We start from the raw sequence: 18,846 nt of genomic DNA on the forward strand, positions 1-18,846 counted from the left end.
GATATAGGCTCCCATGTATTGCAATGAAGGTAATGGAGCAGAAAGTCAATTCTACCACAGTGTAGTGGCAATAATTATGACAATCTCAGGTGTCAGCTATTATCATTATCACCAGACAACTGTATGCATATGTGTGAAGTATGATCGGGGTAAATGTCATAAAAAGGGATTGAGGATTGAAACAGGTGGAAGCAGGTTGGAGAAAGGAGGAAGATTCATAAAATGGCAGGCAGGATAGAGGAGGGGAAGGGAAGAAAAGATGAAGAGCGACGGGAGTTGGGGAGAAAAAAAACACAAAATAAAGCTGGCTTTTGTGTCTGTCATTAGTGAGACTCAGCAGGGATAAAAAAAAAAAAAAAAAAAAAGAGGAAAAGAAGACTCAAAGAGGATACATAACAGTGAGGGAGGACCGAAAAGAAAGCTCAGGTTAAGTGGTAACCTCAACAGAATGTAGACTTAATACCATAATTAAGGGAGTTTGCGTACACTGTTAATGGAGCGATCAGGCAGATGCACACTCACTTTATATCTCAACATCCCAGTGGTTGTAATGCACAGTAGTGGGGGCCCTTCAGGCCTGTTGTTCATAATTCAGAAATCTATGTAGACACTGAATGGTTCATCTATATAAAATGCATGGGAATGCACCCATTATCCATATTTTTATACAACACATCAGTGTTGTGAAAGCAGTCTAGTACAAGAGAAATACATTCATCTTCATATGGTATGAAAGTTAATGCAAATGCTGTCGAGATATAGTTGGCAGAGGAGAGAGAGACCGAGGGAGGGGGAGACAGACAGGCAGGCAGGCAGAGAGAGAGAGAGAGAGAGAGAGAGAGAGAGAGAGAGAGAGAGAGAGAGAGAGAGAGAGAGAGAAATGATCTAGAATTTATGCAGAAAAATAACCAAGGTTGATTTAATCTGGTTCAAGAGTTAACACCAGTGTCTACTTGGGAAGGTCATTGTCAGCTGGCCACAACTGTTCAAAGACACAAAGAAACACAGACTAAGGGCTAAATAATGGAAATAATGGAACAAAGTTGGCTCTAAGGAAGGTTTGCAAATTGTGAGGATCTAATATTTAGCAGATAAGCCTTCTATCATGTAACCTGTGGGGAATGTTAAATACATGCTAATGTTAAAATGTAACACAGAACATCACTTTTCACTTAAGGGAGAATTTCAACAAGTAAATGTATGTAGAAGCTAATACAGCAGTGTGTGATTGAAATGTAACTGCTCCCAAAATCCATCAGGAACTCTTCCTGCAATCTATAGGAATGAATTGAGAAATTTATTTGGCTCTTTCTAATAGCTTTCCTGACCAGTGGCTGCTATTTAGAAAACCAATTGAAATGAAAGATGAATGCATCACCGCCACCATCGTTTTAAACCATGTTATTAAATTAAAGTTACTGCTGCTGCTGACTGCTTCATGTTGCTAATTGTGATTGCAAACACTATTAGTTCATCTTATTGCTGTATCTCCGATACACCAAGCCTTAACAATTAGTCTATAATCTAGTTAGTATGTTGCCAGATGCGTACAAGTAACACTGAAAAAGACTGTTTCTGACTTATGCTGACTGCTGATGTCTCAAGCCACTTTTTACATCACGTGAAATGAATGCAAAATTACTACAGTCCTGGTTACCTCCAACTGACTGTAGGGAGGAAAATCTGCCATACTGGGCTAGGATATTTGGATATATTATAATAAAAAGCTATCTCCACTGGACAGTGGCGATTCCTGCCATTAACCTGAGAATTAAGTAGCGTCACTCAGGCATTCATTTCATAAGGGAAGGCGGTTAACCTGGGGTGAGAGATACAGGGTTACTTTTCATAATCATCAATTTACACTGAGGTCTGTTCATGCTCAGGCTGAAGAGGAGAACAGAATAAATTATTCTGTATACGTAGCAGTTGTTGTCCATCGCACCAAAAAGGAAATGGGTCTGAACTGATATTTTAAAGCTAACTTCTTGATCTTGACAGTCACACATGTGAACATGAGAACACAGGTAACAGAATCTTTGAACAGCATGAAATGGTTTTTCCTTCGTATACATTGAAACACACTAGGTTCGACGGGATTTTTCACCATTTTCTCTTCATGGTGGTAATGTGGTCAGAGCCTAGTTATATTTTCATTAACCTTTTTTCCCAGCCTGACATCTATCTGCCATCCTTTCATTACAGGTTAGATGCCCTGTAGGAAAACCATTTTTCAGGGCTCCACATTATTAGGATAGGCATGATTCAGCTACAAGATAAAGCTAATATGCAGGCACTCTGAGAGGAACATTAGCCTGTCTTTAGTCATTTGATTCCATGTTTGAATTTAATTGAATCCCAACGACAGACCAACAAATGTTCAGAGTATTAAGGGAGACTGTGGCAGGAATACTGTATAACAACTGCCTTAATTCCCTCAGAAGTAATTATGCTCTCTGATTAGGGAATTGTGCCTAAATGTAATTATGCTGTGCTTTAAAGATTAATTTTGTCTGTGATGGCACGCTGCGTTATGTTGGTGTCTCACCACATTATCCATAATCACAGCTCACTATCTCAACTGTATTTGTGAAGAGATCCCTGTGGTATGGGGGACAGACACTGTGTGTGTGCGTGTGTGTGTGATGTCTCTCTGTCCAACAGAATTTTATGAAGTATTATGCATTGTAGTGTGAATGTCATATTTTAACCCATATCAGCTGTTTTCATACCAACATGCATAACCGGTTGGTGGTTTGTTCATTTTTAGGGGGGATGTTCCTAATGATACAAAAAGTATATCTCTATTCATGTCTAAATGATTGTAGAAATATTATAGGAATATAAGAGGAATAATACAGGTGGCAGTGTGTCTCTATGATATAATTTACATACAAGATTTGAGTCTACAGCATCACTGAATATGCTATTACAGACAAACAGACGTGCAGACAAACCTGCCTGCGCATGCACAAACATACACAACTATACAATCAATAAACAAACAGTGCGATTAATATGTGTGTGTGCCTGTGAGTGGAGGGGATGTCTTTCATGAGGCCTTAAAATTCATTATGCATGAATCATTACGAAATACCACTTGAAAATGCTTGTAATTAATCCAATTAACACCATGCTTTATTGAAGGGGAGGTGAGTTACTGGGCTGATGCGGCGTCCTACTGGTGCACAGAAAAAACAAACAAACAAACAAAAAAAGCAGGCAACCAGACACAGAAAAACAAAGAAGAGGACTGTGAAACAAAAGAGATAAAAATGTAAAGACAGCGTCTTTGCATTTGTTCTGCTACATATATAGAAGGTTTAGAGAAAGAAATCCAGGAGTAAATACAGAGAGGCAGCAGGGCTTTACTCTGCTACAGAGGGGTGACATCCACAAGGAAAGAGATACCTGAATAAATATGAGGTGAAAATAATGTAGAGAGCAGGTGCGGTGAAATTCCCTGGTAAACCCAGGAATTATGTAAATCTACGCGTTACAGCAGAAATTATTCCCCCTTCACCCACAGCAGTGCGGCACACAGCGGCTCTGTTTTAACTACTTACCCTACTGACTCCTCGTCCCCTGTCTTCTCCATAATTTGTTCCCAGGATTTCAAAGAAGATGTTGGGGTTAGTGCCATTGTCAGTGAACTCCAGGAAACTGGTGAGGCCGCTCACTCCAAACTGCAAGGACAAGATGGAATATTTTCATTTTCACTATTATTGTTGTTTGGTAAAACTGATCACGGAATTGTAGCCATCACTGTCGTCATAATCCTTATCACTATAATCCTGTCAGTTCTCATCAGTGCAATATTCTTTTGGCTATAATGGGCTCATCAATAATTTTCCCTCTAAAATTTGACTTGAAATTATGTTTTTATGCTTGCTGGAGACCAGAAGTGATAACTGCTCACATTGAAGCTGAGACATGAATCATCTGTCTCTCCCTTATGAAATGATTGTATCTCATCAGTAAGTACAGGCACTGAATAGGAAAATGTTTTTGTTATGACAGACAAAAATATGTCATTTAGTATGTCTGCACATGTGTGTCTACTTTTCTGTGTCCTAGACAGAAATCATTTGGGGAAATATGTTTTGCCCTTGGTGGAAAATCCCACTTTAGCTTTGCTGCAGTGTTGTTACTGAAGAACCAGGCTGATGAAAGAATAGTGTGTTTGGAGCCATTGTACATGTTTTGCACTAGGGGCGTACAATGTCCTGTACAGAAAGGTAGACTTACTCACAAGCACACACGCACACGCACACACACGCACACACACACACACACACACACACACACACACACACACACACACACGCGCACACACACACACGCACACACACACACACACACACACACACACACACACACACACACGGTGTCAGTCCCCAACCTTTGCCCTGCCCTACCCTCCCGGTAGTGTGACCTGTCAGTGAAAGTGACACTGTGCCTGCTTCAGGGAAGGCGAGGTGTTATACTCCTTAATATGATTCACACTATGTGTGTGTATGTGTTTGCACCTGTGTATATGACACATGCATTGTGTAATTTATGTGGAGCAATCTGGGTTACAATGCACACATGTGCACATAAATTTCCACGTGCATAGAACACGCACACCTTCACATCATTATTTTTATTGGACTGCATTCATCATCACAACTTGAAAATTACCAATTTGTTGACACACGACATGATAAATAAGTTGAAGTCAGGGAAGGTTTAGCTTTTCCATGTTTTTTCATCCGTATACATTGTGATTGGTTAGGTTTAATGGAAACAGCAACCCAGCAAGTCAGATACAAGAGCAAATAAACCATTTGGTATCCAGTTAGTGACATACCTCCCATGTCAGCTAAAATATTCAGACATATTTGAGTGGGTACACCTCTGTGTTACCTTATGTTTGTATGTTTACATGTTCCATCAGGGGAGAAAACCGTTGCATTAGTATCTTATTTATGAGTGTATATATATCAAATGGTTTACATATGCTGTTAATATGCCATTTGGTATATATCATAACCATCTAATTTTTTTTTTTTTCTTCCGTCGGGTCAATCAAACACACAAACACAACCACACTGTCACCCTCCATAAAGTGCATGTTTATTTGCCTCCTTGCAAGCTGGGCAGGAGTGAAACCAGCCTGGATACTGTTCACTGCCTTTCATAATTATTCAGTTAATTGATGTTGGCAGCTCAGTATTGCCACAATACATTCACAACAATTCTTTCCTTTAATTGCACCTGATTCTAAGATGGCACTAGGCCCACGAGAATGACAGAAAAACAGAGAAATAAATAAGACTTTAAAGACCTTTTTTTTTTCTTTTTTTGTACGTTTGAAAGCTTCTTAAAAACCAGATGAAAGTGAACAGCTCTGCTTTTTATAATAACAGCAATAATTAATCTGGAAGAGCTAAGCTTGGACTTTGAAACAGTCTCAGGGGCACTGGCTGGAGATCTTGGGCTGCATTGCAGTACTTACTGTGCTTTAAAAGAGATTAATAAAATTGTTAAATGAATCCGAAACCTAACTGCTTGAGTCACTGAGACTCAAAGGTGGATATATAGCATCCAATGACAGTGTAATGATGTGTAGTCAAACATCTTAAACACAGCACACACTTCAGATTTTGAGGATCGGTGCAACAGCAGTTTCACCTGCTGTATTTTATTGTGCACTCTGAGTTTGTCAATGAACACCGAACAACAACATCAACACAGCTCCTCATCAACAGCTGCAAATTAGTATTTATCATTAACATAATCGCCCCACATACCAAAACGCTGATTAAACACACAGACACGCACAGTAAGTAAAGCACACTGCTGATACACTGTAAAATGGAAGTGATGCCAGGCTGTTGAACTCAACTCTATTAGTGCTTTGGGCTCTTTAACACAGTTCTGTTGAGACAGCCATCAGGGTTGGTTTAACAGCCGGGGCTGGCTGATGAAAGTGTTGCCAAACCCCAGCCTGATCTCAAGGTGAAATGCAGAGATAGATATGAAAGCCATTGCGCTGCATTTATTATTGTCTGACACTAATCCTAAATTAGCATTTCACTTGGCTTCATCATTCAGTCAAACTGCCATCCCTGGAGTAGTTTTTTATTGATATCAAAACAGAGGGCATTGATCCAATTGGATTTAACAGTGATGAAAGTGTTGCCAAACTCCAGCCTAAAACTCAAGGTGAAATGCAGAGATTCATAAAATCACAGCTGCAGGATGAAATCCCCTATCTCCCAAAAGTCAAGTGTTCAGGAACTGAGTAAAACTTGCTGATTGATGCATGTGGATTTTTTTTAAGGTATGCAACTCTTTGAATTCATGAGCACTTGGGTCATGAAGTCTACTGAGCTCAGACAGGAACTTGGAAACTCTCAGTCAAAGTAATGAACAAAAATTGGATTTCCACGTTAGAAGAACAATACAAAAATGGTAGACTTATTTCAAGCCTCCTCTATTTCATTCTTCATCCCAGGAGGGGATTTTAGTTATACCAAAAGATGGCATCGTATAAATGAACTTACTGCATCTTGGTGTTTCAACCAGTGCCTCAGCTGAGGAACAATAGTGCCTGTTCTCCAAAATTTCATGTAATGAGCACGATGTCTTGAAATGCAAATACATGCTCCCTAAATGAAAAGTGTGAGAAATGTGTTTTCTCCATCCCAAAAGATACACATGAGACACATCTAAAAATAGGAAGAAATCTGAAATTGTACTTGCGTGTCATAATTGGGATGGGCATAGGCTTTATTCCAATAGTAGTAATCAAGACTCAGCTCCAAACTCACAAAAAGGGGTTTGCTGCTGTGAGTAAAGACTTCATTTTTGGCAGGTATACTGAGAAGACTTTTTAGAATAACTCCTCTTTTTCTCTTTTAAGACAAAGTATTTATGAGCCATTTTCAAACTGGCACACACACACCTAGTACAAGCATCACACAGCGGTAGAGCACTGCAGGAGGCTGATGAAACAGATGGACAGTCCACAAACTGAGATTAGAGGCAGGTGACTTTGGGTCATAGAGATATTAACATTTCAAATATAAATCAGGAAACAGGGAGCATTTGAGTGTCGGTTGAACGGTGTAAATCAGATCGTCTCATTGCTTATACTGTTTGTTTTGTATTTTAAAAAGACTCATGGTTGCACACTTTTGTATGTGACAGTAAGTGTACACTGGTTCAGCAATGCCCTGGTCGCCCCTGGATTTGTTGAAACCACAGAAAATGTTTAGGAACATAATAAATAAACCATGAAGATATGTTAAGTTTTCTATAGTATAATTTTATGGTTTTATCTGAGTTGATTTTTGTAAATATGGAGGTGTTTTTCAGTGTTCTTACCTTTCACACATGTTCACTGAATGCCTGTGAATCTCTGTTCATGGAGATGATCGGGGATGTTACTGGGCTTTCTTACTCACTGTTATACTCACTGTTGTTAGGAGACCTTCCTGTAAGACTTGATGGGGGAAGTGTATGCGTTTTCTGCATTTTCATACCTTTTTGACAGTATCCAGCATGCTCTTGCCTCCCTGCCATGGTTTGGAGTTCTTCCTGATGCAGCTCAGACTGGCCATGCTGTGCCACTTCCTATCCTCCAACTTTCTGTGGAAGGTATTGGCCAGCAGCAGCACGGTATCATAAATGTAGCGGTTGGTGATCTACAGAGAAAGAAATGACAGGAAGGCACACAGAAATAAAGAAAATGAGACAACAAGAGTAAACTCAGGCATTTGACTTTCTGCTGACGATGCTCAGTTTGGGACATTGCTGTGGTACCATTTATGACTAGAAACTGACACTACATGAAGTCCAAATGACCAGTGTGCTTAGCCTAGTTTTAGTTTTCCTTTGGTTATTGAGCTGGAAATGATCAACCATGACAGAGCTGCAGATATTAGAAGTAAGTGGAAGAAACAGGCCAATGAAATGAAAATGAGAAGTTAAATGCTTCACTTGCATTCATATCCATCTGCACTTTGATAAAAAGGAAAAAAAAAAACATCTAGCTTTGCAACTTTCCCTCTATCTGCCCAGCTCCCTCTGAACCAACAGTGTGCAGTGAGTTGCCTGCACCTGTAGTGCATTACATTGGTAATTTCACCACAAACATGGCTCTCGTTTGGCATATTTGCACAAGTGTGCTCATACCTACAGACACACTCTCACACAGAAGAAAAGCTTTCAGGATGACATTAATTAAAATGTATTGATAGGTCCTTGGCACTGCGGAATAAGATAGAGAGGGGCGGGGGGAGATAAGGAGAGGAGTTTATTCAGTCTGTGATGGATCGTTGTGAGATTTACTGAGCCTCTTGTCTCCATGTTAATGAGAATATAATAAATAGATAGACTGCATGATGATGCTGTGCACGCGCGCACACACACAAACACACACACACACACACACACACACAAACAGACATGTGGGTGTCGCACATACACATACACACTCAGATTAACATGCACTAGAACACACAAATTTCATAGGAGCAAAAGCTATTAGCTCAGTGGCAATGCCTATCATACATCAAAAAGAAGTAGGGCCTACACAGACTTTTTTTTTTTTTAGACAGAGATGACAGCGAACACGCACGCACGCATGCACACACGCACACACAGAATTAACCTCATTTAGTATGAATAATAACCTCGTTCTGAAGACTCACGAGATGTGACTTGTTGTTTACTTGTTTGTTGAAATCAGCTAAATATTCAGCCATTGAAAATCTTTTAGATAACACTAAGCTACGCTCTCTGCACAACAAACTCTTTTCAGCACTCCTCTGTCCAACTCTTACTCATGTTCCCACCAATGTCTTCCTGCAACAACTCAACTCTCACGGGACCTCAAAACGAGTCTTCTGCTTGAGCGACACTCAGTCAGGCACAATAACAAAGAGATCAATGGATCAAGAGAAGGGTCAAGATAAAGCTTTATGTATCTGTGGGGTACTTTGCATAATGTTGTCAGACACTCACAATCTGAGCTGACAATCAGTGTCAAAAACAAGCACTTTTAGTGGATGTACTCTGAAGGTGTGTAATTGCCAGGAAGGATTACATTGCAGCCTGTTTGACGGCTGCTGGCTGCAGGGCTCTCGTTCAATATCGGACCAATTTCAAAAATTGTTGTCCCCATTAGTCACTTAGACACAAAAACACGGGAAAATAGGGTCTAGGTTGAAAAGTACTGAAGTTTCCCTTTAATTATGGTTCCTTGTCAAATAGTTCACTGACTGACAAAAAAAAAAAAACCCTCTAGTGTCAAGTTTATCTCACAGCTAACTTTTCTCTGGCTTCCTTTCAAAGTATCCTGACTTTCACAGTTTTGTCTCAGCCTCTCTCTTGCTGTCTTTGTCCGTCTATCATTCTGCCTCACTGTCTCTGTGCCTATTGCTTTTTCTCAGAAAATTAAAGTGAAAATCTACTGCTCTATGGGGAGCTTGAATGATCAGTGGGTTCTGCACTCCTAGCGAGCATTATATCTGTGTGTGTGCGTGTGTGCTTGTGTGGTCAGCCTGAGTTGATATGCTTCAGTGCAGTGTGAAATTGGGCTTCTGGGCCACTCTCTGACCGCTGAGCTGATCTGTGCTCTCTCTCTCTCTCTCTCTCTCTCTCTCTCTCTCTCTCTCTCTCTCTCTCTCTCTCTCATTTCCCCTCTCTCAAATTCAGCCACACACTCACCCCCGCACACACACACAAATACACACAGAATGCCAAACTGAACATGTGTACTGAGTGTTTCGACTGTGCATGCACAGCGTCTTTCTGCTCTCACTCTCTTTGTCAGATACACAAACACACATTGTCCTTGACTGAAATGAGTAACACTCACATGCATACACACATACACAAACACATGCACGCTCTTGGCCCTCTACAGTAGAGTGAACATGCACGGCTGGACCCTACCCAGGAAATAATGAATACGTCGGAGGAGCTTGATTCTTGATAATAGCTTTTCACACTTGAGGAGCATTTGATTCACATTAGCACATATGAGGCAAGCCTTATTTATGTACATTATTCAATGTTTCAGAGCCTCCAGGAGTTAACAATGTCATTGCCTTACGGATGTATTTGCATACTCTACAGCAAACCAACTCTGGGCTTCAATCAACCTGTTAGATGATTTTAAAAAAAATGTATGTATTTAGCTGATTTTTACCCTTCTAGGCATTTTTTTTGTTTGTTTTTCATTTTGTTATTTTATTTTAATTCATTAAAAAACTTATAAACATGCATTACGTCCATTCACTGATTACAGTGTATGAAAGCCCAGAGCAGAACTGTCTTAGGACTTGAAAGGCAGATATCCACATAAACATTAAGACCACGTTTCTCTTTTCAATGTAATTCCAACCTTCATCAAATGTTTTCCCCCAGGGTCTTGTGCATCCACATAAATCAACAACACATTAATTCAATTTCATATTTTTGTCTTGACACATAAATAAGAGTGTGTTCCCTTTTCTCCGCTCTATTTGATGGCAGCTTGATGACTCACATACACACGAAAAGGGATAATAATTGCATACATATTGCCACCCTGGGGGATCATAGAAAAAGAAAACAAAACAGGTAATAAGTAGTGGAAATATGAAAGCAGAGAAAAAAAACTCTGCATTTTCCATGACCATACTATAAAGTGGTCTAAGGTAAACATACATAAAAGGTGTGAGCCAACTTTTCCCAAAATGATTAAAGTTCAAGGCAAAAACTTCACAGGCACAAGATGTGACGATGTCAAATCTGCGAGACTGGAGTAATGGGAATCGGGAGACATGTTGAAATGTCAAACTAAAACACTGGGAGCAGTTTTAAGAAAACAGAAATGGAGCACCAGAGCAGCTTTTAATTACATAAGTAGTTTGAGACTTTGAGTTTTGAAATGTTTTGAAATGAAAACCCAGAGAGCAGTGTTTAAACAAAATGCAAAGAGAATTTGAGAGTATTTCAGTTGTGTGCATGTCTAAGACATATGAATGCATCTGAATGCTTGATGGTTATTGGGCTCTTGTGTTGTGATGCATATTTAATGCTTATTAAGCTCACATACAGTACAGGAGAGGAATACAAAATTAACTCTAGCTCATTTAAGGACTGTTTACAAAAACAGGAAAATGTGACACATCAAGAAGAAAAACATCTTGGACATTTTCCAAATTACATTAAAAAAAAAAAACAAGTCCTGTTTTTTCTTCTTAAGTCTGATGGACTGTGTTTTTGCTGATTATACAGCTGTGTTTTTATTGGGGGCAAAGTTGCCCTATAATGCAGTCAGCTATCAATTGACTGTATTCACACAGGACATCCATCTCTGCTTCAAATAAAAGAAATGACTGAACCTAATTAAATGATGTCTTGCTCTTTGGTCGTCTTGATTCAGACTGAGATCGTTTTCTTTTTCTGATCATCCCTACAGTTAATTAAACTGCAAGGGGACAAAAAGCCAAAGACCAGGCCAACAGCAGCTCCATATAGCCGCTTTGACACTTTGGCTAGCACTGATGCTATTGACAAAAGCTTTTTGGTGACAAGCGAGCAGCTTTTCAGCTCACTGTGCAACAGCAATAAACATTCACTCTCAAACTTTTCAAGTGACTTAGCATGTCAACACCAAAGAATAGTCAATTCACATGATATAAAAATTAAATATATTTTTGGAGTCAGTCATCTGCAAAGACAAATAAGGTGAACTTAACAAAATGTGGTGTGTGAAAGACAAAGTTTGCTGATTTCTGTGTTTGATTACTGTTGCTTAGGTCATCTGGATATTGTCATTTCTTTTTACCTATCTGCTACTTTACATCCTTGGCTTTCTTCAACCATATTTCATCTGTTAGCCTACTTTAACATCATAAAAGTCTCATGGCACACAGCTATTGTATTTATACACACAAGTGTTTGTGGCTGCCAGTTACCAAAGCAGTTCCTCTCAGTATGACACTTAAGCTTGTTTTGAACATAAAACCAGTCTCCTTATTGGATTTGTTGAAAATCACTGACCTGCCTGATCACCAAGCCAACTCACCTCTAGCTGCTGAGCCTTGGGGTTTTTAGGGTCACAGAGAGAAGTGTTAATCCTATGGTTGTGTTTGACACAGCGCTGAGTCGTGTTCTGAGGCATGGGGAACGTCTGGCGCACCAACGTCAGCCGACCGATTGACTTCATAACTAACTCCTGCAAGTCGTAGTCTGAGATCTCCTGAGAGGGTGGAAAGAGGGGAAGGGTGGTGGTCAGGGTAGGTGGAGGAATGATAAGGGTTCAGAAAAAGAGAAGGAGTCATGGAGACAAGAGAAATCAACATCAGCATTTTGTCATTGATCTTTGCAGAAGACTTACAGGCAACAATACAAGAACATTACAAAGAGCAGTAACCACAACAAACATTTGGTTGGATACCACTCCATAGAAGTCCCTGTAGAAACCACATGTGTCTAATACATACTCAACAGACATATTTTATGTTGTTTAGGCCTTGTTTTATATGCTCTACTTTTCCCATTATCACTACATGCGCAGGGAAAAAAAAAACATCTTCGACAAAACCAGTTTTTAGATATGAAAGGCTCATGTCAGCAGATGGAAGGAAGGAAAGAGGAGAGTAAAAAGAGTGAATGTGTGTGTGTGTGTCTGTTATGTGCATACATGTGTGCTTGCACGTACTCTGCATGTCCTTGCAAAACCTTGGGGAGGAATCATTGCTAATTTTAGCCCTAGGACACAATTTCTCTCTCCCTCTCTCTGTCCATGGATCTCCATCCATCCTCTGCAAGTGCAGAGGGTCATGCAGTGACGAGATGAGAACTGACGTTTATCGTCCCTGGTGGAGGTAACACTGCCACCAACCGAGACAGCCTTTGCTTTCTTTCTATAAGTGTGCAGTGATTGTCTGGTTTATGTGTGTACTCGAGTGTGCTTTGTGTGCATGTGCGAGTTTATGTGTAAATCTGTGTGTGTGTATGTGTACATATGTTTTTATGAGATTGTTTTTAAGCCTTTCCATCATGCAAAAGCCTTTTGATTCCCTTTCATTTGCACATGGCAGCCCACTTGACAGGATGGATGGGACTCTGCCTGCAGACCATGCACGTCATAAACAAGCCATATCACAGACCTGTCAACCCTCCCGTTTTTCCCGGGGATTCTCCCGTATTTCCTTCCTATTGTCCTCTCATTTAAATGTTTTACTGTAAATCTTCTCTGTTTTGGAAAAAAAAAAAAAAACATGGAAAAAAAAATAGCTACATTCCCCTCTGGCACAGCAGGTGGCAGTACGTAGAACATCAACTGTAACATCTTCTGATGAGGGGTCAATCACTCAAATGGCAGCCACCAATAAAATAAGAAGAAGGATGAATGTGAGAGTGATGGAGTACCTGCCAAAAAGGCAAAAAGTTTGTGCAAGCATCTCTCAGGATGGGAGGAGGCTCACTCGTACTTAACAAAGAGCAACATTGATCAAAGTCATGCTTTAAGTAACATTTGCCTCATGGATTTAAGTGTATTACACAGAGGGAAAGGTGACAGATCTACCAAACACCAACATGGACAAGAGGCGCAGAAACATGCTCCACCAGTGACTGTATATATACTACTCTAATCCATTTGTGTTCTAACCCTCACCTCTCACTTGCCAGTAGGCACTTTCAGAATCACAACAGAAGCATAATGTGTAAGTTATGTGTATAACTAAGTGTTGAATTTATGTGCCCTATTTTGCTTTCATTTATATACAGCATGTCACATTCAACCAGGTATTTGATGCTGACCACCAAATTATAGTCACTGAATGTAGGAACTATTTAACCCAATCCTTGTTGCTCTAATAATTCAAGGCAACTTGTTACCTAGTGGTGATTTTAGGATTCATTGCGCGTAGCCTTGTCTAAATGTAAGCAGTGTATGGGCAATGATTAGGGTGTTGAGATGGAAAATTTCCCTTATTTTCAAATCCCAGTGTTTACAGGTGTGATCTCACATTCTTCATCATGAGGGGTAATAATATAGGTAGCACCAGTTCATTGACTAATCTCAGTGGATTTTATTTGAGTGTAATTAATGTTCATTAAGACCTGTGAGTCTTCATGGGATGTGATCAATGGTGATTAGAGGTAGTATTATACAGGCTTCATGGGCAGAGCTGTACTTATCTGCTTTAATTAGGCTGATATAAGACCTTTGCTTTATATTCACAAATATGCATTTGCCTCTGAAATCAAATTGATGCAGTTTTGATTATTTTAAATGAGGTATGTCACATTTGAGATTCAAAGATGCACTCCGACAATTTCGAAAACTGTGCTTCAACACTTTCTTGTTCTGCTGTTCAATCTAATTAGATTTTCTTGAGATGGATCTACAATTGATTTAAATTACTTGTGAAAAATAATAACAAAATAAATCAGTATTTATTCCTCAAAGAAGAATTGAAATAATATAACAAATGTAACCTTATATGAATGCCTGGTGCTGAAGTCAGCCTATCTGTTTCTAAACAGTTCACGTAAGGAATCTGTTTCCTGGCTTTTAGGGGTGAAACATGGCAAAAACCCCAAACACTTGCTTACATAAAAACCCCAAAGGGAACTGAATTACAAAGCCAACAAAAAAAGATGCAGGACAGAGAGAAAATGCTGAAAATTGCTAAAAAGGCAGATCCATGGGCCAGAAGAGAATTAAGATTCATAGCAGGCAGTCAAGGGCATGCAAAGAAACATCGGCAGGGAAGAATTATCCAGAGGAACCCACCCAGAGGACCAAGCTCAAACTAATATAGATGCACCAATGCACAAGTATAGAAAAACACACACAAAGACACACTGAAACTTAAATGGAAGATTATTTTAAGATTCGTCCTCTCATCAGGTGTTTGCCCACCTTTTGTCCTTTGTCCCTTTGTGTTAGTCTCTTTGCTTCTGTCTCTCTGGGGTCAGACTAACCAGACTTCACCCAGTATGACTTACACTGGTGGCGTGCTCTAAAAGCTGCTAGCCTTTTAACAGCTGAGGCAAAATTAATGTGACACATACACACACATACTGACATGAACAAACACAGGAACTCACACATGCCGTCACGTACAGCACATCCACACACAGGGGTGGGGGGGGGTTCTGCTGCAGAGCTGACGTTCATCTCGTATTATCAAAAATCAAACCTGAACCAAATCATTTTATCCAACCATAAAAACAAGCATGAGAAATTTCTTCTGATTCTTGTTGGGCCCTCACCACATGGGTGAACAAAGAGAAGCCCTCTGCGACATCAAGTTGCTGCAGGTCGCGCCTTGTTCTTACTCAAATGTTTGTACTTTAACTAGCCTGGGCAACAGTTTCCCAATTCGCTGGACGAATAACAGACTGTTGTGTTCACTGAAGAAAGATCCTGACAAAGATCGTGAGGCAACCAGCAGTGTCACCTTGCCTGCAGAAGTAAGATCCTCATTACACATTTTCCTCAAGAAAGAGGAGGATAACTTCTACGCCCTGCTGTCTTTCAATTAAGCCAACTCACTGACTCCTCTGCTGCTGCATGAGGACCGGCCGAGGAGGCGGTGCAATGGCCCCATCATTGTCTGAGCTTAGAGAAACCCCACCGGACCAGACAGACGAAGTACACGTTAATCACTCCCCGAAGTGATCCCAAGGTAGAGGCTATTGTCTGGTCCGGCTGCCATCTTGCTTTTCTCTCTCACACACACATAATCACAGATGCCCACACTTGGTTATCTTGTTATTGTAGTTGCTGCTTGCTACCAGCAGTAGATGCAGTAGCTGCTTGTTGTGAAGTTGTCGTTGGACAACGGATGGTTGTTGATTGAAGTATTAATTGTTGATCAGTGATGCTAAAGTTAAATAAACTCTGTTGTACTTCTAAGGAGCATTTGTTCATGATTATTTGTGCATATGTGTTGTGATAACAGCTGGTTGTGATGGTCAGTGCTCAGCTTCAGCCCTTTACTGTTCACGTCATAAATGTAAAATAGTCCTGAAATGTTGACATTTTAAGACTGTTTGGTTTTTAGTCTTAGGTGGTGCTGTGTAATTATTCATTCCTATTAATGATTTTGTTGCTATCAATAGCTATCTCTGATATTTACTAATAGCCACACTTGCCAAACCAGTTCTCAACACTGCCTAATTAGCAGCTTGAGAAAATTTATCATCACACTCACCAAGAGTCATATCTAGTTATACTTATCTTCCATTGACCGATTCAATCATCCAGTCCTAATCAGCCTTTGAACAAAAGCAGCATTATTGTTAATCTACCCACCGTGCTGAGGATGCCTGAGCCCAAGTACCTGAAACAAGAAGCTTTATGGTGAAGTTGTAACCCCCAAAATGCCCTGCAGCTCATATGTGCGGAGAATCATGAGTTGTTTACTCCATAAACTTGAAGTTTTGGTCTGCAGGCATCCCCATCAACCTCAGCTCATCACCTCTCTGTCCTTCCCTCCATTCCCCAAATCCTCGTCTTTAGTGTTTTATTTCAAGATGAGAGTAAAACATAAAAACACATCCATCATCCTCAATTCTTCTCAGCACTTCTTCCCTGACCCCGATACTTTGTCCTCCGCCCTTTCTCCCCTCAGCCCCTCTCTTTCTCTTCGTTTGCCCCAGAGACACCAAATCCCTCCTTCTCTCTTCTTATCTACAGACTGGGGGGGGGGGGGGGGGGGGGTTATTTCTTCTTTTGCTCTTTCTTCCCCATTCTCGCCTTTTCTGTGGGTACACCAAATCCCACTGTTTTGCTCGTATTCAAAGGTTCAAAGTTGTGAAAAACAAAACAAATTTGGGAAAAAGCATGTCACATTTCATTTCCCCTCTCTTCCCTCTTCTTCACTTTTGGCAGTTTCCCACAACAACCCCTAAAGGTCTCCTCTGGCTTTGACTCTTCTCTGTCAACCTTTTGTTTCTTTGCTCTCCCCTCATGTTAAGACATTTATGGATTGGGTGATCTTTATCTGTTTTATACCCTGACTGGGTCTGTCTTTATATCCTCAAATACAATCAAATGGAGATGAATCTAATTGGAGAAGCATCACACTTGCTTTGAGCAAGACACAAAATATCCTACAACTCCAACTCCAGCAACAGCAGTATTCTTAGACGGGTGCAGTCATACTGGGAAACTTCAAGCTGTGCACAGAGTGTGCACAACTAGTTCTTCCTCTGCAGGAATTTCAGTAGCTGTAAATAAGAATGTTCTTTAACTTAGCCAAGACTGAAGCCTAACATCACAGTGAATGACACTGAACACCATATGTTTTTAGAGTTTGTACAATGGGTTTCATATGGTTTCACTAACCAAAGGTGTGCAGAAGACGATATATTTTTCATATTCAGAGAACGAAAATCTCCAAAATCTCAGTTACATGGCTTTGATAGGACATTCATGCAGTGATACGTTAAGAGCCAAAATGTCAGAAAGGCCTAATCTCGTCTCATCTAATCACCATATACTTCTTTCCCTTGAGAGACAAAGAGGCAGAAAGAATGGAGAGGAAAGGAATAATGAAGAAAAGAGAGTGAACGCCAACAGGGAAGATCAAGAATGATAGCATGACAGAAAATGAAAGACCATGAAGAGATTCAGAAGGAGCAGTGGAGTTACCCTCCAAACTTAAGAGAAAGACAGAAAGAGAAGCCATGAGGGCCCCTTATTATTTCTCCTCCTCCTCATCCTCATCCTCTCATCCTGAGCAGAACGAAGGAGATGGGGAGAGGAAGGATGATCAATTATGAACTGTGAACACCCCCTCAGTGGGGCTGTCTGACTGCTGGCTGTAGATAAAGCAGAGTTATGACAACCATACAGTGCCCCTTCATCCATAATAAACCACAGGGAGGGAGAGCACTTTTACACACAGGAATATTCATTCTCCAAAGAACCAGTACGAGAAGACATTACGTATGACAAAACATTGTAGCCGCTCATCCATTTTAAACACTCTGCTGGAGGACTTCACATGGCCCATGGTGGGAATATTGTGTCTACAGCCGAGTAGACTGTGACTAAATTTCAATCTTGATCTTGATAAGCAGATGTCATGAAAAAGAGGGGTTATGAAGCCTGTTATTTAAATTATTTCAAGGCATTCATGATTTTTAGTACAGTTTAGAGTGAAAAGCAAGATGCAAACAGGAGAGTTATGGAAAGGAAAAGAAGGAGCTCCATCGTGCAACGCTTCCGCATGAATGCCTTAACCAGCTTAGCATAAACACTCATACGTAATTCAAGTTGATTCTTACACTAGATTTCTATAACTATCCCATTGTTCCAGCGGTCTAAAACCACAGCTGGTCTGCAGTGACGCTGACGCATATTTTGAGCTACCTAGCAAACTGAGTGTAGACAACAAAAAAACAGTTATGGAGCAAATTTTCTAGGACTATAATGATTAAAATCATTATCTTCTTCACAATATGACTGAGGAAAATATGATGGGAAATGTTTTACAGTGTGTTTACAGGTTCAACTCCTGTTTGCTCAGATGCTGAGCAGAATGAATCAGAAACGTAGAATGACAGTTCACGGTTCATTGGCATCCATCACTATTTAGAGAAAAAGATCCTTTAAGATATTTGAGAAAGTTCACGGAGCAGCGCTTCTCCTAAAGTGGCGAAGCGTAAATTGGTAAAGTGAGATAGCTTCATCTTATTTTACTTCACGTCACCTTGTTCCCCCTAATCTTCGAAAGGCTTCTCCTTTAAGCTCTCTTTGCTCCACCATCTCTCTCCTGTCCTTGCTTCACCTCGGAACATCTGCTGTTTCTTCCACCTCCTTCTCCCCTCTCTTTC

General features: G+C 40.3%; 1 protein-coding gene across 4 annotated transcripts in view; it reads right to left on the reverse strand.

The window, feature by feature from the left end:
- grid2 (glutamate receptor, ionotropic, delta 2) overlaps positions 1-18,846 on the reverse strand; it is a 468,077-nt gene that overhangs the window by 138,785 nt on the left and 310,446 nt on the right. For all 4 annotated transcript variants that reach the window (XR_013077212.1, XM_076731585.1, XM_076731586.1 and 1 more), the window contains exons 6-8: positions 12,071-12,244; positions 7,533-7,694; positions 3,567-3,686 (exon numbers count right to left, since the gene is read on the reverse strand). Coding sequence is in view for 3 of the 4 variants with exons in the window: in XM_076731585.1 (XP_076587700.1) it covers positions 3,567-3,686; positions 7,533-7,694; positions 12,071-12,244 (456 nt within the window). In the remaining variant the exon portion in view is untranslated. The remainder of the gene's footprint in view (positions 1-3,566; positions 3,687-7,532; positions 7,695-12,070; positions 12,245-18,846) is intronic.

Source organism: Chaetodon auriga, chromosome 5, assembly GCF_051107435.1.
Source record: "Chaetodon auriga isolate fChaAug3 chromosome 5, fChaAug3.hap1, whole genome shotgun sequence".
NCBI classification, from domain to species: domain Eukaryota; kingdom Metazoa; phylum Chordata; class Actinopteri; order Chaetodontiformes; family Chaetodontidae; genus Chaetodon; species Chaetodon auriga.